The 26,066-nt window shown below is 54.8% G+C and overlaps 8 protein-coding genes across 8 annotated transcripts; 4 read left to right on the top strand and 4 right to left on the bottom strand.

Annotated features, from left to right (window-relative positions):
* Nucleotides 1-2,535: 2,535 nt before the first annotated feature.
* On the bottom strand, nt 2,536-4,074 carry CGCS363_v007704 (uncharacterized protein; the record flags this gene model as incomplete). Its single annotated transcript, XM_036639553.1, has 3 exons — nt 2,536-3,198; nt 3,296-3,390; nt 3,447-4,074. The coding sequence occupies 3 exons, from the start codon at nt 4,072-4,074 to the stop codon at nt 2,536-2,538; spliced, it is 1,386 nt and encodes a 461-aa protein (XP_036494118.1).
* A 4,152-nt stretch (nt 4,075-8,226) lies between these two features.
* CGCS363_v007703 (putative transporter) lies at nt 8,227-9,958 on the top strand (the record flags this gene model as incomplete). Its single annotated transcript, XM_036639552.1, has 5 exons — nt 8,227-8,514; nt 8,581-8,827; nt 8,888-9,346; nt 9,399-9,868; nt 9,923-9,958. The coding sequence occupies 5 exons, from the start codon at nt 8,227-8,229 to the stop codon at nt 9,956-9,958; spliced, it is 1,500 nt and encodes a 499-aa protein (XP_036494125.1).
* Nucleotides 9,959-13,460: 3,502 nt separating this feature from the next.
* On the top strand, nt 13,461-15,070 carry YTP1 (the record flags this gene model as incomplete). Its single annotated transcript, XM_036639551.1, has 3 exons — nt 13,461-13,709; nt 13,790-14,635; nt 14,690-15,070. The coding sequence occupies 3 exons, from the start codon at nt 13,461-13,463 to the stop codon at nt 15,068-15,070; spliced, it is 1,476 nt and encodes a 491-aa protein (XP_036494124.1).
* A 556-nt stretch (nt 15,071-15,626) lies between these two features.
* CGCS363_v007701 (uncharacterized protein) lies at nt 15,627-16,017 on the top strand (the record flags this gene model as incomplete). The annotated part of the gene is made up of 2 exons (XM_036639550.1): nt 15,627-15,894; nt 15,947-16,017. 2 exons carry the CDS (start codon nt 15,627-15,629, stop codon nt 16,015-16,017), a joined length of 339 nt encoding a protein of 112 aa, XP_036494123.1.
* A 391-nt stretch (nt 16,018-16,408) lies between these two features.
* On the bottom strand, nt 16,409-17,755 carry CGCS363_v007700 (uncharacterized protein; the record flags this gene model as incomplete). Its single annotated transcript, XM_036639549.1, has 1 exon — nt 16,409-17,755. The coding sequence occupies one exon, from the start codon at nt 17,753-17,755 to the stop codon at nt 16,409-16,411; it is 1,347 nt and encodes a 448-aa protein (XP_036494122.1).
* Nucleotides 17,756-18,939: 1,184 nt separating this feature from the next.
* Nucleotides 18,940-20,385, bottom strand: CGCS363_v007699 (Uncharacterized protein; the record flags this gene model as incomplete). The annotated part of the gene is made up of 1 exon (XM_036639548.1): nt 18,940-20,385. The coding sequence occupies one exon, from the start codon at nt 20,383-20,385 to the stop codon at nt 18,940-18,942; it is 1,446 nt and encodes a 481-aa protein (XP_036494662.1).
* A 1,415-nt stretch (nt 20,386-21,800) lies between these two features.
* On the top strand, nt 21,801-22,610 carry fabG-13 (3-oxoacyl-[acyl-carrier-protein] reductase FabG; the record flags this gene model as incomplete). The annotated part of the gene is made up of 2 exons (XM_036639547.1): nt 21,801-22,366; nt 22,418-22,610. The coding sequence occupies 2 exons, from the start codon at nt 21,801-21,803 to the stop codon at nt 22,608-22,610; spliced, it is 759 nt and encodes a 252-aa protein (XP_036494661.1).
* Nucleotides 22,611-23,166: 556 nt separating this feature from the next.
* Nucleotides 23,167-24,840, bottom strand: amt1-1 (Ammonium transporter 1; the record flags this gene model as incomplete). The annotated part of the gene is made up of 4 exons (XM_036639546.1): nt 23,167-23,512; nt 23,561-24,238; nt 24,380-24,699; nt 24,748-24,840. 4 exons carry the CDS (start codon nt 24,838-24,840, stop codon nt 23,167-23,169), a joined length of 1,437 nt encoding a protein of 478 aa, XP_036494658.1.
* Between the last annotated feature and the right edge of the window lie 1,226 nt (nt 24,841-26,066).

Below are 26,066 nucleotides of genomic sequence, written 5' to 3'. Positions count from 1 at the left end.
AACGAGGCAAGGTTCTTCCAGCCCACGATCAAGGCTGACTATGAATATTAGGACAAAATGGCTCTGCAATCCAATGATACGCAGGATTACGAAGTACGATATACTGGCGGGAGTTCAGCGACAGAATCTTTGCAAAGACCTTTGTCTATCCGATTTCGCGAAAGAAACTCGTCCATATCCCTGTCGTCTGGGAACCATTCCAATCCGGCGATAGTCCTGTCTCCAACTGATTCCGCCTACAACACGCCCACAAGGATAAGTCTTCCATGGCAAAACAACTACTTCACAGGAGACATAGAGACATCCTACGAGGGTTCAGATAACATTCTGAGAAGCAGACGCTCCTCGATCACATCAGGCAGTCGTTCCGTCTCACCTGTACGAGATCTGGGTATCAGCGCCACGCAAAGTTCTCAAAGTTCAGTTACCAGCGACGACGGCGAAGATGACGGCATAAGACTTCCGATCGAAGGTTACATCCGCCAAAGGATTAGAGACAGATTGGAGTGGAATCAGATGCATGCGGAGAAGAGGGAGCAGTACTTGCCGATTGACTCTTTTGAGGAGATCTTCACAGTCGTGAACATCACGAAGTTAATGCAAGAGAAGTTTCCAGAGTTAGTCGAAGGAGATCTGGAGGAGAAAGTACTACGAATCACTCAATGCGAACAGAAGTGCCCAGCAGAAACAGATGGTAGTCGGATAATCGGACGGCGACGGATCCTCGCAATACTCATTCATATGGGTCAACTAGACCACATCGATGCCTTCATTGAAGAGAACCTATGTGACGGTCACCTACCTATCCAATACACCGAGAAAGACAACAGGGTGTTCGTCGACCGCGCTTCTCAACATAATGAAACGTTATTTCACAGTTGGGAAAGATTTCATATTGATCAGTTTCATAATTACCAAAATGTCTTTTTCGTCCCGTTTTTCGACATTGGCACGGGCTTTGGAATTAACTCGTACGATTTCGAGTCTGATATCAGGCTCCCTTGGAAGGAACATGAGCTTAAAACCAATGGCGGAAACGGAGTCATATATCGGTTGCTCATGCACCCCAGTCACCACAATTTTAAGGAAACCAGGGTACGTCCCAAACTTTCAGGCTCCCGTGCCCTATCATAGGCTAATAATTGCCAGTCATCAGATGGATCTATCTACTTTGCGGTCAAAGAAGTCGATGCCGTTGACCGGTTGAGCTATAAACAGGAACTAAAAGCTCTGGAAAGGTCCGGTGCATACGTGAAGCAAGAGAAGCATCTGATCAAACTTTTGTTCACCTACCAATATCGAGGAAGACTTTATCTTGTATTTGAATGGGCAGATGGCAACCTGATGGAGTTCTGGCAGAATCCATTAGTTCATCTTGAGCCTTCCCTAACAAGAGAAAAGTGGGCGATTGAACAATGTTGGGGCATCGCTAACGCAATCGCATTGATCCACGGACTATCTCGCTTACAAAAGAGCGAGAGATGCTCTATGTCAGACTCGGAAAGAGACGCGTACAGTAGCTGGGGTCGCCACGGAGATATAAAGCCAAACAACATTCTCTGGTTCTCATCATACGGAGACGACCGCAATCTTCTTGTGGTTTCCGACCTTGGACTCACTAGGTATCACTCGGCGGCCACCAAATCACTTGTGTCGCGCATTGACGGCTGTACCCCAACATATCGAGCCCCAGAGTTCGACTTGCACGAGCCCATAACTCCAACTTATGATGTTTGGAGCCTGGGTTGTGTTTATATCGAGTTCTTCACGTGGTATATGGAAGGGATGGAAGGGTTCGTGGAGTTCGAAGACGCAAGGACAAATGATTACTATGAGTTCGAGGATGTTTGCTTGCCTGAGGTGCTAGAGGATAACTACTTCGTTATTTTGCAAACCGAATCCGCCGGACGGAGATGGAGGCATGCGAAACTGAAGTCAAGTGTCTCCGAAGTAAGTCTCCCCAAAGCCCAATCCAGATTATGTGACTAACAGTGTCCGTTTCAGTGGTTGGATAGGCTGAGACGCAACGGTCGTTGCACAACTGCGATCTCTGAATTCTTGGACATCATCGAGCAAAAGATGCTTGTTATAGATGCCAAAGACCGATCCCACATGGATATGATTACAAGCGAGATAGCTGGGATATATGAAAAGCTGCGGTGATATCCGGCCGGACTCATGATTGAGTTTGGGCCTCTAGAGGCTTCTATGCATGGGAGTTTTGCTATCCGGGCGAATAGTAAGCATCGACAATGACAAGGACAATAATGAAGACGATAGCGACAACGATAGGAAAAGGGATGACAGCGACGACAGCGACGACAGCGAGACAGGCACAATAGGTAGTATAGAAGTAATCAATTATCAATAGACAATAACTTATTGGACCTAGCAAAACAAGCATCCGCCCGGTTAGACAGAAGTATCCACCCAGATAGCGAGACTCATACATATCCATAATGCAAGAGCAAGTTAATTCAGAACCCAAGTACCTAAGTTCGCCGCGTCTCAGACACATCGCGAGCTATGACAAACTTACCCGTGATGCCATTTGTGGCCAATGCCTTTCTCCTCCCAATCATTGAACCTCTTCAGCAAGTCGTCCTGTTGATCTTTGCGCAATCCTGTGATTCCGCTAAAGTCCTTGGTCATAGATGACCAGTATCCTTGCCCACCGGCTAGAGAAATGTGCCACCTTTCCTTCTCTGAGCGTAGCCTATCGTCGTGATTCCAAAACGATTGAAGACGGGGGAAGAAGGGCTCCATATCGGAGATATTATTCGATCGTTCTTGGAAGACAGCGCGTCTCTGTGGCTTCTCGACATCCCAGACAAAACAGGCGCAGTCCCAATGGTTCTTGTGAAGTTCCCAATCGACTGATACCAAAGACACACTCTCTTCGCTGTGCACGGCTCGCCACAGTAAGTAGGGTGTTGAGGAGATATCGTCCTGCAGGCCATCTAAAGGCCGGCACAGCCGTTGAAAGTTTGCTTCTGTGCACTTATCTAATACGCTCTGCGAGAAGTTGGGATTAAGGGCTTCCATAAGGCTGATCTCGGGTAGCATGTGAACTAGCGTCTGAAAAAGCAAATTCGACATGTTGTAAGCGTGTGGAGGATGCATAGGTAAAAGCTGGCGTCTTTCTTCGAAGGTTGTGGCACGGGTGATTGAAAGGAGAACGGGCAGACCGCGACCCAGCTATTCGAAGCAATTTAGTTAGAACATTATGTTTGTACACTGAACTTCTCAATCCAAAAGTTACGAAAGAAAACAAAGAAAAAGGGAGATAACTCACATTCCATTGTATCATAGGGCAGACGTTGGCGTCACAGTCCCACTCAACGGGCACTTTGCCCCAGTCCACATCGTGAGCGGCAACATCATCGTAGGCTGTAAACATGATCAGTCCAAGTCTGCACCCCTTAGGTAAAGTTCAAGCTGCTAACCCTCGGCGACTTTTCGTTCGAAATACCTGTATACACAGAGAATCTGCTCGTTGACCCAGGGTGAAAAGGGGTGGAAGAAGTATCGTGTGATGTCTTCATCAATAAGGCGACTGCCCACGTCGTAAGGGATGCAGAATAGACTGCACATGATCTGGTATCTCATGAAAGCTCTATTGAGCCGGAAGATTTCCTGCTGCGATGCCCCTGACGCATGGTCTGCCTCGAAGCTACTCATAAACAGGGGAAGCGCCTCCGAGACCAAATCCTCTCTCAGTATTTCGATAGCTGCTAAAACACGGCTGAGAGCAGCATACGCAGTAACGGGGAATCGTTCGAAAGATTGGGAACCGTTGTTGATGCGAGATTCCAGTCGGAGAAGAAGACCTTTGACGGAATCATGGTCGCTTGGGTCGACTACATTCGATTCGAGGAGTGCGTTCGCGTACGGAAACAAGTCCGGTGGTATTTGGCTTGATAGGATGCTGCGACATACTGTCTGAGCGTTGTATTTGAAAGAGTTGTAGAACATGCGGTGGCTTCGAATGGCGCTGCCAAGCTCTGCGATGGTGTTCAGCTGGTCTAAGATGCTAGAAACGATATGCAGTGGCAGTCTGTCAATGAACGGCATCGTATTCGCAGCTCCTTTCGTTCTTTATCTTTGATATTGTAGGCTCCAGGCTTCCATCATGAGTATCGGGTGACGGAAAGAGGGGCATGGCGACGTCGGGACCGCCGTGAGATCAGGATTCGTTGATTGGGTATTCTTGGCTGTGCCGCGCTGACTCATCTGGGAGTTACTAGGCTGCATCTGTTGGGAAATTCAGCTTCGCACTTCAACGAAAGAGATCATGATGGTTAAAGATATGACTCTGGAGAAGCTTCAGCTGCCTTGTTGCTTGTGCAGTGAGCGTGCCTGAAACAAAGGTGAGGTACGGAATGACAGCCATAGAGGCGATGATAGCAACGAGAGTATACAATTCAAGGATGCCCGGCGAGTGAAGTGTAGAACCCGAATGTAGTGGAGAAACTTGAAGATCATTTAGTCCAGCATACTGTTCCCATCTTTAGGCATACCCATTCGAAGGCCGGCTTGCGCTTGCAATCGAGGTTTGGTTCCATCGTAGTGTGAGAACTTCGGTGCGTTTTGAAGCTAAACCATACGCGAATATAGCTTCGCTTCGTTGGAAATTCGGTTGACATTTGCGGAGGACGTGCCAAAAGAGAGATTTCTGGGGAAATTCGGCCTGTAAAGTTAGCAGTGGGTCTTCGTCTGTCGGAAATCAACGTCAAGAGTTGAGAGAGCAGCCCACGAGTTGTGGTTATTTGGCTGCGATCAACTCTAATTGAGACTTGTGATCGTAGAGTCATCTTAGTTAGAGAACAATACTTTTACCATGAAGAGAATGATAGTCTACGGCGAAGGGTTGCGAATTTCGATGGAACTCTTGGAGACCCTCACATTGAAGCCATCTAAAACAACCGAGGATGCTCGGGCATTCCAAGCGCTCTGGTTCGTCAGTTTGCATTATTCAGGTACGTATCAGAGCTGATGATCCTTCCTCGGTTGCCTCCAGTCATTCCCTGTTCCTTCAGCGCCAACCTGCGGCGCAGAAATGCAGCCTTGCCCATTCGGTGTGTATTCTACAGCAGAGGTTACACCTAGACACTCAGTCTGAGGCTGGACAGCTCTCCTGAAGCAGGATCACGATGGAGGCTGGGCTGGGCAGAACTATACGCTTTAGGCGTAGCTTGCGAGTCTACTCTGGTTGGTCTTCCGAAGTGGTGGGAAGCATCTCGAGATCAGAGCTACCAAGACCCGACCGCGTGGCACTGCGGTGAAGATCTCCCCAGTTATTGGAGTTTGTGTCGTTGAAATTAGCTTCAGGCATCATTCAATCGGATACAGGAGACGGTGATCGTCGCCCAATGACACGCCGTAGAAGGGCTGAAGTTGCCGAGGTTGGGTGAGGGGAAAGGGTTGGTCGGCCAGGTCTAGAGCTGCTGGCTCCTTCTGGCGCGGGATCTGTGATGAGCGGCGGCTGGCTGATGGAGGGTGGTGTGTCTGCATCCTTCTCTGATTCGGAGTGAGGGCAGAATCGTGCATGATCTGAGTTGCGGCGGTGCGGTGGCCAACGACGCCGGGGGTTTTGTTGATGGCTGCACGAAGCGTGGCATGTAATTAGGGCGCAGATAGCGAGCGGTATGGAGTCTAGACTCGAGTATTGTCAACGTGCCAACGCAAGGGAGACTGGACACGATGTCTGAACCACGGGCACGGTAGTGGGAAATGTTGTTCGAGTCTTCTGTGTCTGGTATATCCTAGGGGAATGATTGGCGCTAGGGTGTTGCGCATGAGACATGCCTCTCGAAGACCGCTGCGTCGGGAATGGACCGTGATTTTGGTCCGCTGGCGTGCCGTTCGATGCATTCGACGACTCGTTGACGAAGAGCTGCGCGGAAGAGGGTTGAAATTGGGTCTGCCAAGGGTAATAGGGCCATCTTGGCGCCATTGGCAGGCGAGGGTCGATGGCTGAAGAGACGGACTGGTTTGATAAGGTCTCGGTTGGTCCTCTGAACTCGGATAAAAAGTGTAATTGAAGCGAGGTAAGGTAGAAGATGGAGAAGTAGTCTCGGGGTCCGACGCGGAATCCATTTCCACACATCATTGCTGCTGTTCTTCCGGTCATTCCAGCCCGGGCCAGATCTGCCATCTGAAGAGATGGGCAAAAAGATACGGTCAAGATGCATGGTGACAGATGTTCCATCTTGGCCATGCGTCTCCATAAGTTATGTCACTGCTGCGAGAGACCCTCAGATTTTGTCATTTGAATGGAGAACCAGGCAAGTCATTGCTGGATACTATGCGTAATCCGGGTGTCACTCATTCGGTGCCCTGTCTGCTCCGTCGATCTTCCCTCCCACCCCCTTCCTCCCGCAACTCCTGCAACCTGTTCTTCCACTCCGCCCGGGGGTCGCATGTAGTGTCGAAGCAGGCAAGCAAGCCAAGCAGAAAGGCAAGACAGATATCCAGGTGTCACGTCGACATTGCTAGGCAGCTTAGTACCTTCTCGGGTCTCATCGCGTGGGCTTGCATGCCTTAGCCTGAGCTTCGCGTCTAACACCGAAACGGGCAATCGACCGGCGGGCCGTCCAATCGCATACCCGCCAAGCCGTCCCGGCGCAAAGTACCGAGTCGACCGGCCGAATCATGACTTTGCTGTTCGGACCACTCGAACTGCTTTGGGCTGTTGGCAGGTCCCGTTACCCCGGCTTTTGCGAATGTGTGGTTCTTTTCTTAGGCTTGGCCGCGTAGTCCATTTCTCTCCGCCATCTAATGATCCTTGATACGGGAAGAGAAAGCAGCGGTTGCGTGGGCTAAAGAAAGAGAGGGAAAGGGGGGAGAACCCAGGTAAGACGAAGGGGAGAGTCGACAAGGGAGGCTCCAGACTCTCCACCTTGACCCCATGGCGAACCCCATCCATCTCCATCATTTCCCCCCTCCCCCATCCCATCGTGCGTTTTACCCCGCAGCCAGCGACCGGGACGAACCCACTCCCTCCTCGTACCCCGGATTTGACACTGGTCTGTTCTGTGTTTGCAGGTGGTCCGGGTTGACGGGGGTTTTCCACATAGGTAATTGTCAACTGACTGATTGATTGATTGTTGAAGAGAAGGAGACAGGAAGACATGGGATTTTGGATTGTGGACGTGGGAGATTGCCAATTGACTTCTGGGAACGTGGGCAGTGTCTCTGCCGGGAGAACATTGCCCGCCTGTCTCTGTCTGTGTCTTGCTTTTCTTCGTGCTCTAATCCTGCGTCTTTCTCTGGGCCCTGAATGTCTTTGCCAGTTTGTGTGCTGTATGTAATTCGCCGCATGCCCTACATCCTCTTCTGCCTCCTTCTGCCTCTTGCCCATCCTTCCTTATGCCCTAATGCGGCCACACCTCGCCGTGCATCGTGACATGCCTCCATCCCCCGGGGTCGGTCGCCGGTGCCGCCACCCTCGGTATCTTCTTGTCTTGTTTTGAGTTTGATTGGTTCCCCCGCAGCCAGCAACACACCCCAGAGCTAGCATCCAGGGTGGGTTCCCCCTCTCCCACCCCGGACGAAGGCGGGGATCTCGCGACTCAAACTGCGGTCCAAGTGTCTTGTCGTACGCACGCCGGAGGGCTGGCTTCGGAGGGCGGTATCCTCTTTTTTTCCTGGGGAAGAGACGAGAAACAAGGGGACGCCAGCGGTTTGGGATGGCTTCGTGGGGATTTCGTTAGCCTCAAAAGGGAGGTCGGGAGTTGTGGGCTGGGGTCGTGTTCACTCTGCCGTCGTCTTTGATGGAGGAGTATATATCTCCTTATCAACGTTGTGTCGTCTGATGCTACCCTCTCTTGTCTCCTCTCCTCTCTGTGCACCCTCCAAGATTTTGTCTTTTGGTTTGAATAACCTTCTGGCCTTTCCCGCCTTCCGAACCACGATTGTCCCTCCTCCTCGTGCCTCCTCCCTGTCCCACGTACGGCCCCAAAACACAAAAACGAGCGGGATTCCCGCTGAGCCCCAAGTTCTGTTGTGCAACACCCACGACACGTACAGACAAACCCAGGTTCCAGACTCTTTGCCTGACCAGAGCCTCCCCCCCTCCATCCCTTGGGTTGGGTAGACGCTCAACTCGCAGCTGCACGTCTGCGTCTTCTCCGTCGACGACTTATTCGTGACCGCCCACTCCCGGTCCTGATCTTCCTTTCCCAGACCACCAACTCAATCCGTTCACGGGAAAGCGTCGCCAACATGAGTCACAAGCACTCCGACCCGTACGCCGGCTCGGACCCCGAGAAGGTCGGCTTCGAGCACGCCGACAACCTCGCCAACTCCGTCACCGGCTCGCACGACGCCGACGACATCGATGGCGGCTTCACCAAGGAGGAGCAGCGCGCCATCATCCGCCGCGTGGACCGACGTCTCGTCGTGACCGTCGGCGCCATGTACTGCGTCTCGCTGATGGACCGCACGAACTTGTCTGCGGCCGCCATTGCGGGCATGACGGTGGAGTTGAAGCTCATGCTCGAGAACCGATATGTGAGTTGACATTGAAGCTCGCGGTGCTGATTGGCGTGCGGTTTGCTAACGGACATGGCTGCGCAGAACATTGCCTCGCTTCTCTTCTTCATTCCGTACATCATCTTCCAGCCGCCCTCGACCATCATCGTCCGCAAGATCGGCCCGAGACTTCACCTTGGCGGACTCACTCTGCTCTGGGGTGCGGTGATGATTGGCATGGGTTTCGCGCGTACTTACTCCCACCTTTATGCGTGCAGAATCCTGCTCGGTGTCCTGGAGGCTGGTTTCTTCCCGTCCTGCGTCTATCTTCTCAGCACATGGTACACGAGATGTGAGTCCCCCCAACCCCTCATCTAGACTGGAGATGAGATTGAACTGACAACAAAACCAGACGAGGTTGGCAAGCGGTACTCCGTCTTCTACCTGCTCGGCTGCGTCGCCTCCGCCTTCGCCGGCATTCTCGCCTACGGCCTCATGCAGCTCAACGGCCGCGAGGGTCTCACGGGCTGGCGCTGGATCTTCATCATCGAGGGTGTCTTGACCTGCGCACTCGGAATCGCCGGATACTGGCTGCTGGTCGATTTCCCCGACTCCAAGCGCAAGTCGTGGAACTTCCTCGGCGAGCGCGAGCGTGCCTGGGTTGTTGCCCGTGTGAACCGCGACCGTGGCGATGCGCACATGCCTGCGTTCAACTTGAAGAGATTCCTCAGCGCTGGCACCGACTGGAAGATTTGGGCCTACGCCATGATCTTCTTCAACACCACCACCGTGTCGTATGCGCTGGCGTACTTCCTGCCCATCATCCTCCAGGTCAATATGGGCTTCAGCGTTGCCAAGGCGCAGTGTCTCAGTAAGTCCCCCTCTCCCAAAACGTCGGGTAGATGAAGCCTAATGTGGAGCAGTCGCACCCCCGTACGCCTTCGCCGGCATCGTCATGTACGCCACCGCCTGGCTCGGCGACAAGTACAAGTTCCGCGGCCCCGTGATCCTCATCAACATGCTCTTCCTCATCGTCGGCCTCCCGATTATGGGCTTCCACCCGAGCTCCGGAGTGCGCTACTTTGGCGTCTTCCTCACCACCGCCGGCGCCAACTCCAACATCCCCGCCGTCATGGCGTACCAGGCGAACAACATTCGCGGCCAGTGGAAGCGCGCCTTCTGTAGCGCGACGCTGGTTTCGTTCGGTGGTATCGGCGGTATCGCGGGTAGTTTGCTTTTCCGCGAGCAGGACAAGCCGCACTACCGCCCCGGCATGTACGCCTGCATTGCGTGCAGCTTGTTGACGATGATTCTCGTGGGGTTGCTGAGCCTTGACTTTAAGCGTCAGAACGGCAAGGCGGATCGGGGTGAGAAGGAGCTTGAGGCGTCTGACGTGAGTATCTCCGCGAACCCTGAGGTTGTGAGTTCTGTGCTAACTGTATCGCAGGAGGGTGCCCAGCCTGGATTCCGGTATACCTACTAGCGGATGCGTGAGAGGGTGTCATGAGTATTTGATAATGAGAGAGAATCGTGAATGTTGCAAGATATCCATATTCTGAGGGCTGAGTCTGAGATAGCATACCCGAGTGAGACGCGCCAATGAGTAATGAGAGAAAGCTGAAATGACATGCCATGCCGTGCCTCTTCACTTGTGATTATATGCTTGTACCATAGTAGAGTAATCGTTTAGTGATCGTCCGTCAAAGCCGAGGCATGCGACGGTTCTTGGTCCTCCCAGACGAACGGTGCATGGTGGCAGCTGCAGGGTTCGTGTAGCCACCCCGCGCTAGACGCTTCCGGCGTCGTGGTTGGATGGATCGCTCCGTTGCCGTGGGGGTTTCGGCGCCGGCGCCGGCCGGTGGGCTCCGGAGGGCAGGGAGGTTAGCACTTTGGCGCCGTTGAGCTTAACGTCACGCAAAGTTGGTTAGAGTTGGCCGTTGCATTCGTTAACGCGAGACAGGCAAAGGCTGCTGCCGATTTGAGGAATTCACGGTGATTACGAATGCATCTCGAGAGACTCTCAAGCTATACTGCCTGTCATCTAGTTGGTTGGACTTTGGAACATCCCGGAGAGTAAGCCGAGGCTTCTTCTGTCTGCTCTCCTGGATGGCATAACAGTAGTGCACTCGAGAAATGATGGAAGCAAAGATCTCCGGCGTAGCAAAGATTGGCTTTGAGGCAAAGCTGCTGTTTCCCTCTAATTTCCTTGCGGAAGCTGTGCTACGGGACATTCCGAAGGGGACATGAATGACGTGGCTGTGACATGAAGCGGACTCTGATGACCTTACCATGGCAATATTGCAGCTCAATGGAGGTGCCAATGGGTCGACTTTGGGTTGATTGTGATTTCAACATCGTAAAGCACACTTCAATCAAATAACGTCTCTCCAGCAAGCCTCTCGGGCATCTTCCACTTTTTGAGCCTAGCCACATCCATTTGTGGAGGTATGCGCCTCACCATGGAAAGAATCTGGTAATACTTTGATGGATGCCTCCTAAGCATCGTGATGCTGCTCATGATGACCAGAAAATGCCTCTTGGACGTGGTCTGGGTGGAAGGTTGGTCATCGCATAATCATGCAATATCACGCAAACCGGTAGCCTCCCAAACTCGGGCAGCAGTAACACAACGGACCGTGAAGCAGGGTACCACCTGATCGTGGGTGACATGTTCCTTTGTGAGGGCATGACATCCGTCGCTCCCGAGAGAAGGTGACTCGGCTGAGACCAGGTGTTCGTGGACCCTATCATGCTGTGAACCGTCACCGTCGCTTGGCCGTCATGTCAGATTAAGTCTCTTGAGGCAGGAACCGCTGGTCCATAACCCAGTCTGAGTCTGATGGCAGAGTTCTCGAAAGCGAGGCAGCATTAATGGCACGTCCAGGTGTTCGTAAGGGTTCACACTTGCGCAGGCCTAGGTGCAGCCTCAAGGCATGCTCAGCAAAGCACGCTCGAGCCCTGTTCATTCGATGCAGGCGACGATTGCAGATGCCGCGAGACGAGCGGTTTATGATTGCATGAGATCCCCTACGTTCTGTGCATGTTGTCAAAAATGCAAGCAGATGGGATGAGAACCGTTGAACAAGACGGTATGACAGGCGGTGCGGGTAATGCAAGCTATGGCGTGTCAGGGGGTCGATTGACAGTGAGACCGTTTATTGACGTTTGCTCGTAAAGTCATGATGGGCAAGAAAAGGCAAGCTTGGCTCCCTTGGGCCAAGGCGCTGTTTTTCTTGAGTTGCTCGGCTTGCCACTAGGGATAGGGATGCCGTCTTGGGAGTCTTGGGGAATAATAAGGGAGTGGACAGAACGGGGCGGCGAGCAGGTTTCTTTTGGGGCGGTTAGCGTGTTGTGATTGAGTTTGCAATATCCGCAGGCAATGTGGAATAATAATGAGGGTTCTTGGCAGGGGCCGGTGAGAACGGAGGCGGTGTTTCTGTGTTTTTCGTTGTACGCGTTCCCGTTCCTCGACACGTATCTGTGGACAGCAGAACGGGAGACGGAGAATTGGGCAAACAGTTTTTGCCGGTGACGACCGTCTGGATCTGCGACGGGATTGGGCGATGACGGCATTACTCAGCGCCCCCGCTTAAAAGACGGGGAACGGACAGCTTTGGCCAATGGAAACGGACTCAATGCGGTTATGGTTATGCCACGAAGGGAAGGCAACGTGGGCCAGGGGGGTACGTACCGATGCAGCCGGTCCGAGAGGGTCAAACCGGGGGGACACTGCTCGGTGTTTTGGCTGGCGAATGGGGGGCCTCCTGGATGGATCGTTGCAAAGTGCTACCTGGAGGTAAGGTGACCTGGGGGATTGTTATGTATGGTCAGCAGGATTCAACTGGTGGAAAGGTGTAGGGTGCAGGATGCCTGCAGTAGATGGTACTTTATGTGGTTTGCTGAGAAGAACACCGAGTTGCAGAGCGTTGCTGCAGAGAGTCACCTATAATTCTGCAGAGACAGAAAAAGTCTAGAAAGGCGTCGCTTGTACCTCCCTTGCCAGATCTGGCGGGGAGAATACATCAGCTACGGTCTGCGTAATCGCCCCCGGCATCAGGCCTCCCCTCCCCCCTCCAGCGATCCGCCCCTTCCACAGCACACACACACGCACTCACTCAGCAGTAATGTACTGCTCCATACAAAAGTGTATGAAAAGTGACCTTGCACCCGCTAGTTCCACAGGCAATGTGGGCGTTACCGAAGCCTCCGGGTGTCGCCCAGCAAAGCCACTTTGGTTTGATTTGAGCCAGCACTAGGAACAGAAGGAGCACCAGGACACCTCAGAAAGAGAGAGCGGCACTCCCGTCCTGCTGTCTCTCCTTGCCGTCTTCCGGCCTGCGGCGAGCCTCACTGCTTCCTTTGTCTTTTTTCTTTTCTCCTCCGCCTCGCCGTTTTTTCTTTCTTCCTCCTTCGCATCGCAAATTCCGACGATCAACAACACCGACGACAACAACACGGTTCCCGCGACCAACGAGCGAGCTAAAGATAGCGACTCCGGCCGCCCCCTGGTCAGCGCGACCGAAGAGTCTTCCCCACGTACCATCCATCCATTACATTACAGATACCGTGGTAGGCATTCGCTTGTTCTACCGGACGGATACAGTCTTCAACTCGACTCGCCTCGCTTCTTGCTTGGCTTCCATCCCGCTCTCTGCGCGGTGCGGCACTCGAACCACCTCCTCGCCCGTACGATACTTTCACCACAGAGTCGAGACGACCGCCCGACACCACCCCTAAACACCCACCACTCGTCCGAACCTCGCCAATTGCGTTGCGACGCCGTGACGCCGCCCCGCTCCCCAAGCCCAAGTCTGTGACACGTCTGGCTCCAGCCGCCTCCAGGGCCTCTCACTTGCACAGGGGAGCCTCTGCCTTTCGAAACGCCCTTCCGCAGCAGCAGCACTCTCTGTGCCTACCAAACAAGCTTGGTCTGGTCTGGTCTGGTCGTGCTGGTAGCAGCCAGCCGCCGCCGTACGGGAGTAGTCATGGCGCTCAACCACTTTTCTACGGCCTCGTCGCCGCCTTCCAGAATCCCATCTTCGATCCGTCTCTCCGCAGCAGCTGCAGTCATCCTCACATCCCTCCCCATGGCTCTCGGTCACGAACACGGCGTCAGCCACATCCAGGAGGGCGAGACAGTCTCCCAAGAGCCCATCGACACGATACTATGGATTCACATCTTCATCATGATGCTGGCCTTCGGGGTCATCTTCCCCGTCGGCATGGTGCTAGGAGTAAGCCACTTCACCTCAATATCCGACACTTCCGCCAAAAGTATGCGCGATTGCTAACATGACCTCTCCTCCCTACCTAGCTCACCAAGAATCGCTGGCATGTTCCTACACAGGTCCTCGGCACCGCTCTCGCCATCCTCGGTTACTTCCTCGGCCACATGCACGGCGGTAGAGAATTCGTCCACGGCAACGTTCACTCGGGCTTCGCCGGATGGTTGATGTTGATGCTCGCCGTCCAGGTCGGCGTCGGAATCTACTTGAAATTGCATCTCGAGAAGGGCTTCAACGGAAAGATTCGCAGGGTCATCAAGCCCATCCACGGAGTTCTCGGAAAGGCCTTCCCCGTCCTCGGCTGGGTCCAATTCTTGTTTGGAGGCATCACTTCGCTGGGTTTCTGCCAGGGCGACCATCTGGGACAATGTCTGGCTCACTTCATCATGGGAAGCGCTTTCATCGCTTACGGCATCATCCTGACCCTGCTGCTTGTCGTGGGGCAGCTGTGGCTCCGACGATCCGGACGATCCCAGGAGTTCTTCGACAGCGTTGTCATTGCCGCGTGGGGCTGCGTCAACACCTTCACCGAGCACCGCTGGGGTACCGAATGGGTTAGGAACGACTGGCAGCACACGACCATGGGCATCATCTGGTGGTGCGCCGGCCTGGCAGGCGTTTGGCTTAGCCGCGATCGCGATGGCAACCCCCAGCGCAACTTCATCCCCGGCTTCGTTCTCTTCATGACCGGCTGGGCCATGTCGGCGCATCCCCAGGAGCTGCCCATCAGCGCCATGACCCACGCCATGTTCGGCAAGACGCTGATGGCCGCCGGCATCACTCGCATCATTGAGATTGCCTTTGTCGTCAAGGACGCCAGCGGCATGTCCGCCGACGGCCGCAAGACCAACAGCTTCCAGTACATTCCCGTATTCGTAAGTGCTAACCCCCAAGGCCCTCTTTGAACGTTTCTGACAAGTCTGTCGCAGCTGTTGTACGCCTCTGGATTCCTCTTCATGGGTGCGACCGAGGAGCAGATGGTACTCGTCGCCAACTCCGGACTGGATCACGTTTCCTACATCTTGATTCTATACTCCTTTGCCTTCCTGGTGTTCCTGTTCGCCAACATGCTCATCCACCTCTTCGACCGTAACTCCAACGTGGATGGCAAAGTCAACCTGGACGCACCGGTGGCGAATGGGCGTGCGGAGAACCGCCAAGTACGAGACGCTGAGGAGTTTGAGCTGGAGGGCCTCATGAGCGATGACGAGGACGACGCGCAGAAGGGCCTGCGCGAGGATACCGACGACGACCAAGGCCTGGGTAGCCCGAGCACGGTGGGCAAGAACAGCGACCGAGTGGCGCGGTGATAAGAGCGGAAAGCGAAAGCTCGGTGGTAGTGGGACTATAGACAGGGATGGCATCATGCATTGAAGGCTGGCGTTTGGAACCGGTTGCCGCATACTTTTTAATGGGCTGGAAAGCGTCTGGACAAACAAGAATCCTCCTGGTTACGTCGACCTAGAAATGAAACCCTTTTTTGGTTAAGGATCTAATTCGCTTATCAAGACGCAAACTCTATCGATAGCTAGGAATCTTTTGTCATATGAGAAATGCATTAATCGCAATGTCAAATCTTGCATTCAGGATCCAGAGACTTTGGATATGCTCCGGGTGATTCCCTGTGCACGCCTCACCTCGGTGAAGACAAGGTGTGGTCGGTGTGCGCTGTGTACTGTGGAGTACCTAGCTCGGTGAGGGGTGCGGGGCGAACGGTGCCTGGACCCCGACCGCCCGGCGCATCCCACCAAGCTCCACCAAAAAAAATCCCAATCGCCAAATCCAATCCGCTATCAATCGCGATCTCTGCCATCTTTCACCTCCGACACCTCACCCGTAAAACCCACCACACACAGCTCCGCCACGATGCCGTCCGTCAAGAACCCGAACCACCGCTCCAAGAACCGCCTCGCGGCGCAGGCGAACAAGGCCAAGAAGGTGCGCCAGAAGCGGTCCGAGGAGAACAAGCACAAGATCGCCAAGAGCGACGCGCAGAGGGGCGCGCGGCCGGGGCTGATGCCCAACAGCGGGCCGAACGCGCCGCTGAGCAAGAAGAAGGCCAAGAAGCTCGAGAAGAAGATTGCGCATGCGATTAGGAGGAAGATGGCGGAGGATGGGGAGGTTGAGATGGCGGGTGAGTGCTAGGTTTCGGGGTGGTGGTGGTGATGGTTACTGACAGGTGGTAGATCTCGAGGAAGACGAGGAGGTGGAGGAGGGGAAGCCTGATAATGAGGTGGAGATGGACAACATTGCGTGAGGGAAAGAGGAGTCGCTTCAAGATGGGAGGACAAGGAACACGGGGGGCGGATGTGGACATGCTTTGTGAGTTTTTCTGGTCTTTTCCTTCTATGGATAATGTACGAAAGCTAACCTTCCCCAAGTCTAGACATTGCACAAAAAGGCGAACGAATTCAGTCCGAATACAATACACACGATTTGATACCCCAATAACAAGATTGTTTGCGTTTTAGAAAGACTTTTGCTAGCCGGGCGGTGAACCCTATAACCCAGCGTACCCAATACTTACCACAAGGACGACAGTAGTAGAGATAGGGGTGACCATATGGATAACGACGATGGACGACGAGATTGACCACTCCCCGGATAGCAACTGGCACCGCTTTAGCAAAGAACCTGCGTTTTGGCGATTACGGGTCCTCTTCCTCATCTGTAGACCTGCGAGATGACTCTTCCCTGGTGCTGTGGTATGGAAGCTGGGAGGCGAAGATGCCGGAAGGCCCTTGCTGGGACGGCGTTAGACTGGTACCGAAGAGACCACCTCCGGCATAAGCCATGCGAGCCGATTCACCAAGAAGGCCACTTCGGCCGGGAGCAGGGGCGGCGGCCTTTGGAATGGAGGTGTCGTCTGTGGCGTTGCCCCGGGCTGGTGCTGGGTTGTAGAGAGCTCCCCCAAAGAGGCCCCCGCGGCCGGAAGCAGGACCTCCCCGGACTGGTGCCGGGTTGTACTCCTCCGGGCTGAGAGCTTTTTCGAAGAGAGAAGGCCGGCTGGGAGGCGTAGGAGCAGCAGTCTTCGGGGCGAGCTGCGTGTTGCATGCGTCCAGCTCCGCGGGCTCCGTGGAACTCGACGTCGGCGACGGCGACGGCGCCGTCATGAGGGAATCGCTGGTTTCGGGGGTGTACGTCTCCGCCTGCTCCATGGCCCTGCGAGCACGCACGCGGGCGCGGAGGTCCCGGGCAGCTTGGTGGGCGAGTTCGACCTGGCTACGGCGGGTAGATCTGTCGGCAGTTGTGCGGCTGCCGGCGTCGAGGTCAAGGAGGCGGTTGCCCTCGCGGTACATTGCTTCCATCTCGCGTTCGGAAACATCTTGGGACGGGGCCGTGGTTGAGCCGGAGGAAGAGGGCTGCTGGCGAGGTGCCTGGGAAAGCGTACCCTGGGCTGAGATTGGAATAGTAGAGGGTGTGGAATGGATGATGTGGAATATGCTGCTGGGCGCCAACTGCTCACGTCGGGACTGACGCTGGCCACCATTAGATATACCGCCGGACCCCATGCGCCTCCCAAAGGTCTGGGGCGGGCCTGAGGATCCGATGGACTTGGAAGATCCAGCAGAGGGCTTTGCGCCAGGGGGAGGGAGGAGAACCCCGTTGCGCTCGATGAAGGAAGGGCCTGGCTGGTACGACTGCCACAACTCCTTCAGGTCGTGTGTGTCGTTCCGATCCTGCAGAAGCTGGTCGAGCTGCCATTCTAGGAGCGGAGCGGGTGGTGTCGGGTTGGGCTGGCTTCTCGGTGCAGTAGACTGCATCGAGGCATAGTTGAAGAGGTGTGGCTGGCTCCGAGGAGGAGCTTGGCTGGTGTTGGGTTGAGACGGGCTGAAAAAGGGGCTCCCGACCGAAGGGCCCCCCAAAGTTCCTGCGTTGCCGGACGACTGAGGCACTGCCGGTCTGTTGCTCTGCAAATTGCGCAATGCTCCGCCAAAGAGACCTAGGTTTCTGACAGCTGGCTCCGTGTGAGAAGGCCGGGTTGTCGGCGGCATCTGTCCACCTCTCCACCTGCGGAAGATCTGGTTCACGGCGTCGACGGCGCAGTCCTGCTGCTTCTTGTTGACAAAGCCGCCGTTGTCTAGGAGTGACGACACCTCGCCGAAGAAGCGGTCCTTGAAGATGGCCTGGCGCATCAGGCTCATCTTCGCCATCTCAGTGGCGATTCTTTGCTCCGATTCGCGGGCCTCGCGCTCGTAGTTCATGAGGATGGTCTTGGTGTCCATACCGGCGAGGATGTTGGACGTGTTGACTTGGGAGCCTCGGGCGGTGGGCGCAGACGAGGTGTTCTGGAGGAAAGAGCTTGTCGTGGGCGTGTTGAAGGGGGTGGCGGACGAGGAGCTGACGACAATGAAGCCGTCATCGGCATGCTTCTCGGCTCCACTGGGGGCAAAGAGCGGGACTTCGGGAATGTTGAAGACCGACGCGGTGCCCCGGCTCGCGACCAGAATCGCGGCCTCCGGAATAGTGGCCGTGAGCGGAAGCGACATGCACATGGGAACGCCGTGGATGTGCGTGTTCTTGTTCATGTGGAGGTCTCTCCGGGCGAGGATGAAGTTCCGGAGAGAGTGGATCGCATCGTGCCAGCCGACGAGGTACGTCGCCTGATCGAGGGTTGGAGAGCTCGTGTCACGGCTTGCGTGGACCTTGGCCTCGCCGCCGAGGATGCGGCAGACGGCTTCGAGGGCGTCACCTGCATCGTCGATCTTGACTGCGTTGTAGATGAAATCTGTGGGGAAGGCCAGCGAGTGTCTTGGGTGGAAGACGAGGCGCTGTTCGGACATGTTGGCGGCTTTGGTGAGAGTGGGAATGATTGGGTCAAGTCAGGAAGGCTGAGTTGAGGATGGTGATGGATGAGCGACCTGCGGGAGAAGACTGCTTTTGTACGCATAAGAACCGGTCTCTCTGGGGAAGAATATGACATCTACACGCTTCTGGAGCTGCGTGGAGGGAGGCTGAAGGCCCGTTTGTCTGTGTTGAGACAAGATCCCGCACAACGGGTAAGTGCAGTTTCTGAGACTTTCATCACTATCTGGCAGAGTGACAGGTCTCGAACCTGAGACTTTTGATCGGGGCATTTCTGTCTTTGTCGGAACTTTTGATTTGAAGAAGATGAGGAGGGATTTCTTGTTCTCACAAACACCCGCAGAAAGCAAGGGCGTCCTCAAACGACCGACAATCAACTGCTGAAGGAAGCTTCGTCACCCCACCATTCAGACTCCCCCCATGGGCCAACCCCCGGTCCTTTGAAGATCTTCCCGCCCTTCCACACCCAGCCGATGTTGTCGATCTTCTGGAGCACCTTGACATCTTCCACCGGATTCTCCAACACGCCAATCACGTCCGCCTCATACCCAACCTTCAACTGCCCCGTCTTGGGTGCCTGGCTCCCGACGCTCAAAGGCCCGTTCGCTGTGGCCGCCTTGATGGCCTCCAGGTTGCTCATCCCGGCTTTGACAGCCGATTCAAGCTCCATGGCCATGTTGAACCCAGGTCCTGTATCCGTGCCCAATGCGATAGGAAGGCCCTGCTCGATGGCCATCTTGTATGCCACCAGGTGGTTTTCCGCGCAAATCTTGGCCTTCTCGTAGGCGTACTTCGGGATGCCCTCGCCGCCGCTGTCCATGATCATGTCCATGATTAGACGCGTGGCAATGTAGATGGTCCCCTTCTCCTTGATGAGATCGATGCACTCCTGGTCCGCAAACGAGACGTGTTCCACCGTGGTCACGCCGGCCTTGACCGCCGCCAGGATGCCAGGCTTGCCGTGCACATGCGCCGCCACGGCTCTTCCCTGTCTCGTCGCCTCCTCGACGATGGTTTGCAGTTCCTCAGGACTGAACTGCGCATACAGGGGATTATCATCGCGCGACATTACACCGCCCGATGCAAGAATCTTGATGCACTTGGCCCCGCGACGGATCTGCAGCCGCACCGCCTTTCGACACTCATCAACGCCATCAACGAGCATGGTCGAGAAGGTTCCAAAATGACCCGGGGATATCTGCGAGACGCCGAGGTTGAGGAGGACATCCCCCGCCGGCAGCGAGAAGATGTCGCCGTGTCCTGCCGTCTGGCTCAAACATGACCCGGAGCTGTACACGTTCGGTCCCACGATGGTGCCTTCGTCAATGACTTTGCTGATCTCGCAGCCTAGACCGGCGACGTCGCGCATGGAGGTGTAGCCGCGCTGGATGGCCAGCCAGCAGCCGCGGGTGAGGCGCGCGCCCATGGCGGAGGGATGCTCGGTGAGGATGCCCAGGTACGCGTCGCCATTGCCTGCGTCGTTGGGGCTGCCCATCATGAAGTGCGCGTGGCAGTCCCATAGTCCCGGCATGAGGTAGGGCACGGTGTAGGATCTGTGGGGGGCATCGGTGTACTTTGACGGGATGTCGGATTGCGGGCCGATCCAGGCGATGAGCTTGTCTGCGATGACGAGGGCGGAGTCTTTGACGTGTTCGCCGTCGCCTGGGATCAGGAGACTGGCTTTGATAACAGTAATGATCACTTTCTTCTGGGGTTGAATGTCTTCATTTTGGAAGGGGACAGATGGGTATTTGGGGCGAAAGGTGCCGCCGAGGGATGTTGAGTACATTGGCGGCTGCTGAACTAGACGTCTGGTCATCTTGAGGAGATGCTGGGTTGTTGAGTGTGATGACACGTTGTATGTGAAAAGTAAGTAGTTGGTTTAGACATCTGTCTAAAAGCATCACAGAGCATTTTATGGCTGAATCTCAGCATTCCCCTTGGAGCTGTACCGCATTGGGATCGAGGGGGCTGACTGTGCGGTTGAGCTGACCTGAACAGGAAGGTGAGGTTGCTGAAGGATCGGTGGCGGGCCAATCGGGAACAAATGTGACACAGGGATTCAGGCCGCTTATCCGCTCGCCAGTATCACTGGGAACACCTAGAAAGGATGAACGACAAGTTGATTTTTGATTATGATTGGGAAGCCGGGATGTCCACGAAACCGCCTATTTTCCTGTGTCTGCGCTGCTATATTGACTGTGGCTACACTCTTCGTGGTTGCTTCTATCGTTGTCGTCGTCGTCATCGCTACTTGTCGTCCGGGACAGGGGCAATGAAGTACGCAGGATATAGCCTCGCAGCCACAGAGTAAATAGGCAGTCTCACTTTGAATGGAGTGAGAGACTAGTCTGAAGACCTCTAGCTTGTCAGTTATAGTACTAGGTAGTAGAGGCTGAAGATATGGCCCTAGGCATTCGGTAGGATGGTTTCCAATCTGCCTAGTCTCCACCGTAACTTTCCTTAACGAGACACCGTATGAAAAATGTTCTCCCGTTGATCCTCGATCATTTTTCTCCTGGCTCTCGATATGAAGTCGGGTTCACTCAGCCCTACGGGGCCCCATCAAGGACCCTCTGTGGATGCCTTCCCCATCCTTCACGATGCCCTCATCTCCACCCCAACGCACAACTCGACATGAAATACCGCAACCTTGCATGTCTCTAGCATCGAAACACGATCATCAACACCGCGCCGATGGTTTAGTGGTAAAATTCTCCGTTGCCATCAAGCAGCGTCGGGGAGCCGGGGGTTCGATTCCCCCTCGGCGCATCTTTTTGCTTCTGCCAGTCAAACGAGGGCCACTTTTTGATATGTGGCCACCCAGGTCCCTCAGCTCGATTATTCCAACGGGCTCGGAAGACTTCAACGCACTTTTTGCGGCATAGTGGCGTGAATACAACTAATTGAGTTGCCCGGATCTGGTGTCCGGAAGCTGTCGCCGGATGACCCACCTTTGCCGGACCCGGCCCGGCCCCCTCCCATTCTTGGCCTTGGTCAATGTCTCAGCTGAGCGCCCTCCCACTAGTATATATATGACACAGCGCATGGTCTGATTAAACTTTGTCGACTTCGGACGGTCGTCACCTCTTATGCCTCACTGCGGGGGAACCTCACTTGTGTTTCTCTGGCAGGCAACTCGGCTCCGAAGTGCTGAGCCATATTAACCTGCCACTTACCCCTGCTGTCTATCGAAGATCTAAGTGAGACCTAAATACACGAATATAATTCAAAATGTCTTCTTTATCAGGGAAAACAATCGCAATTACAGGCGCAGCCTCTGGAATAGGTCTCGCAACAGCACGCCGCCTTATGTCCCTGGGTGCTAAGGTGTCGCTCTCAGACAACAACTCTGCCCTCCTCGCGAGCTCAACACTCAAACTTTCCACTGCCTTTGGCCCAGAAAACATTCACTCCAAGGTTGTGGATGTTCGTGATCGCAATGCCGTAAAGGCCTGGATCACGGAAACTGTTCAAATGTTTGGCCCGCTCCACGGCGCAGCCAACGTGGCGGGCGTTCTCGGTGCCCAAGGTAACAACGTTCGTATCCCCGACATTGGAGATGAGGACTGGAACTTCGTGATGGATGTCAATGCTGGCGGGGTTCGAAAGTCGATGAGCGCTGAGATACCGGACATGGTTGATGGAGGAAGTATCGTGAATGTGTCTTCTGTGGCGGGGAAGATTGGGCTTCCGATGAACGGCGCGTATGTAGCAAGCAAACACGCGGTTGTTGGACTGACCAAAACCGCCGCAAAGGAATTCGGAGGGAGGGGGCTGAGGGTGAATGCTGTCTGTCCGTGAGTGCATCTGCTAGATGAGTGCACCGGTATCAAACTGATTGCTAGCAGTGAGACCATCGAGACACCGATTTTGACGCAGGCTCTGGCGGCGCCTCAGGCCGACTTTGGCCCACCGCCGTGTTTGTTGGGGAGGTTCGGGAAGCCAGAGGAGGTCGCGGATTTGATTGCTTTCTTGCTGGGCGACGGAGCGTCGTATATCACCGGCCAAGCCATTTGCGTCGATGGCGGAATAGTAGTGTAAGGTATATGGCGATTCTGGATATATACCGAGACACGAAGAAACACATGATGGACGGCTAGACGGGACTCAATGTAACACGGATCTTGGCGGTTGCATCGGGCAGGAGGTTTGGTGTCATTGTTTGCCCAAGTCAGCTTCACATAGGCGGACTCGGAGGCAGAAATCTGATTGTGTCTCTTGTGCTCATCTCAAACACCAATCATCGATGCATTGATGTCGTGAAGGATTCAGTATCAATGTGACTAAGTCTTCAGACCACGTCAACATGACTACCTAGGCAAGACATTACCCTGGAACAGTTCAAATCTTACAGAATGTGCGACAAGTGCCTCGAAACATCAAGTCACATGGGTAAAATTGATAGTATGTTATGTGTGAATTGGTCCACAGGAACTAAAAGTAAATCTAGCAAGCGAGTGCCATAGTGGTATCAAAGCAAGATATGAACAAGAGTATTATAGACGATATCCCCCCTTTTTGATTGTCAATGCGACAGTCTATGAACATTCCACAGTTACCTCCATATTGATATTAGCGAGCTTCTTCCGAGAAGACTCTAAACAGTCTTCTCAGGGAGAGAGCTGTGGGCAGAGCCTCCAACGGTCTGGTCGTGGCTGCTACCGCTGCCGACGAGGTCGGAAACGTGACGGGTGACCTCGACGTAGTCGTAGGCGAACTCGCCGAGCTGGGTGTCATCGAGACCGAGGTCCTCGTCATCGACGTGAACACGGAGGCTGAGACCGGGGATGAGGTTCATGAGGAAGAGGATCAGGCAGGTCAGGACGAAAGACCAGGCGAAACCGGCGACGGAACCAGCAAGCTGATAGCCGAGCTGGACGTAGTTGTGCTCGATCCAGCCACCATCGATGACCAAGGCGCCATCGAGAGCAGCAATGTAGGAACTGCATTTTGTTAGCTGTGTTCTCCACCAAGAGGTGCAAGGAACTTACGCAGCAAAGATACCGGTCATGATGTTGCCGAGGATACCACCGACGCCGTGGACAGCAAAGACATCCAGGCCGTCGTCAATGCCAAGGAGGAACTTGAGCTTGGTCGCAAAGTTGCAGCCAATTCCACCAACGATTCCGAAGATGACGGAAGCCCAGGGAGTGACGAAACCAGCACCGGGGGTAATAGCAACGAGGCCAGAAATGGCACCGGAGCAGAATCCGATCGTTGACCACTTCTTCTCGAGGCGGTAGTCGAGAAGCATCCAGGTCACACCACCGACACCAGCGGCAAGGTTGGTGTTGAAGCAGGCCATGACGGCACGGATGTTGGATGCAAGGGCAGAACCGCCGTTGAAGCCGAACCAACCGACCCAGAGGAACACGGTGCCAAGCACAACATGGGTGACATTGTGGGGACGGTAGGGGAGACCGTGAACCTTGTTGTAACCGGTGCGCTTGCCGAGCATGAGGGAGTAGGCGAGAGCGGCGGAACCGGAGGAAATGTGGACGGGAGTACCTCCGGCAAAGTCGAGGGAGCCGAGGGTGAACAGCCAGCCGTTGCCGTTCCAGGTCCAGTAAGCAATCGGATCGTAGACGATGGTGGCCCAGATGAAGGCGAACACCATGGCGGGGAGGATGCGACCGCGGTCGGCGATGGCACCAAGAGCGAGGGCGGGACTTTTTTTCGTGTTAGTTCCTGGGGCTTCCGGCAAAATTTGAGACCTGCGTCGCAGCGGGCGCTCTCATGCACATGTGCGGCGTCGACCAAAATCTCACCACAGATGCGCGATGATACGACGGAAGGGGTGGTCTACTCACGTAATGGCAGCGAACATGCCCTGGTAGAGGCAGAACAGAATATCCGGGAGCTTAGTCGAGCCGACGGAGGGCTGGGCGACGACATCCTTGAGACCAAAGTTCGACATGTCGCCGAGGAAGACGGAGCCGGTGTGAGAGAAGGTCAAGGTGTAACCCCAGAAGAACCATTGGAAGCCCACCACTCCGACACATATCATCGATATCAGAATTAGGGACAGTGCCGACTTGCGGCGAGCCAGGCCCGAGTAGAAGAAACCGACACCGGGAATCATGAGCAGCACGAGTGCTGAGCAGACCATGATCCAGGCCATATCACCAGACTATCAAAGTCAGACATGCTCGAAACCCCTTGTCGACGGTGAACTGACCTCGTAGAAAACATTGAAGTCGGTGACGTTGGTCGAGTAGCCGGCGTCGGCCTCGCCCTCGGTTCCATTGTAGGGAAGGGCGTAGAGAGACATCTTGGTGGTTGTGCGCCGGCGCGAGTGCGGTCAATGGATATTAGTTGGCGAGATAGAACCTAAGAATCGTCTCTTCTTTCGCCGGGCCACTCGTCCTCGTGAACGGCGAGCAGACGTCGAAGAGGGTGGAATGGAAATGGGGTGCGGCAGGGAGGAGAGGGACGGAGGGAAGGGGGAGACCACGGTTATGAAGTCTTCCTTCCGGGTCCAGGCTAGATAAATAATACGGAGCAAAATTATCAGGCAGGCCGGGGCGTGGGCGGCGCCTTAGACCTTCGGTCCTCGTGGTAAGCTGGCCGACATTGTGCAAACAGTACTGGGTAGGTATCTCTTGATATGGAACTCCCCCGAACAGGGTAGGGATGGGCAGCCCATGGAACTGGTGCAGAAGAGATGATGAAGGGGAGCTCAGAGACCGAAGAGATGGGACGGGGAGCAAGCTGATTGCTCAGTCCTCTATGCCGGGAACACCAATAGCGCAGGGCCAAGGGGTGGGGAGGAAAGCATAAAAAGGGCGAGATGGATTCGAGCTGCATGCTGAGAAGGGCATCTTGGGACGAGCTTCCCAAATCCTTCTCTGTCTCCGAGAGACGAGACTAGGCCGCGCCGTGTTCCTCTGCCGGGTAGCAGTGGTACGAGGTCCGTCTGGCTACGAGGGAGCTTCATCGAGAACGCCCTACCCACGCTGATAGATACGTACCTGTACACCACATGCTTGCGAACCCATGCTCGTGGCCCATGTCTCCAGGTCTTGTGTGGGTCGGGAAAATATGTGGGAACTGATAAGGAATTTGGAGTGAGAGAGACCGGGGTGTGGAAGGTCGTGAGGTGAGTCGTCTAGGATCGGGGGACTCGGATGGAAGCTAATTCAGGCCCTTCGACGGTGCCGTGGCTCTTGGCAAGCTGGGCCATTGAACGTTCTTTTGTCCGTTGACCACAGTCAGTCAACCTTTTTGGCGCTGAAGAGATCTTCAAAGGCTTGTAAATACGATGAAGTGTTTGCCCCCAACATCACTGATGGCTTGTGCTCAGTTGATCAGATCCCCGTATGCGGAGAGAATCAAGAATCCCCAGGGCCATCCGCAGGCCCAGCAGCCCGCGGGTCTGGATGCCCCATCGTCCGGTGTTGCTGTTCGTTTGTTTATCGGACGGCACGGAAAACTCGTAGGGAAACGGTAGGTAACTTCGGGGTCTTGCACCGCAGCGCAAGGTAGTCCCTCGGGCTC

The sequence above is a fragment of the Colletotrichum siamense genome (assembly GCF_013390195.1).
Source record: "Colletotrichum siamense strain Cg363 chromosome Unknown KSG_Cg363_contig05, whole genome shotgun sequence".
Classification (NCBI taxonomy): domain Eukaryota; kingdom Fungi; phylum Ascomycota; class Sordariomycetes; order Glomerellales; family Glomerellaceae; genus Colletotrichum; species Colletotrichum siamense.
The sequence above is the reverse complement of the archived record's forward strand: the minus strand, read 5'-3'. Positions and strand labels throughout refer to the sequence as shown.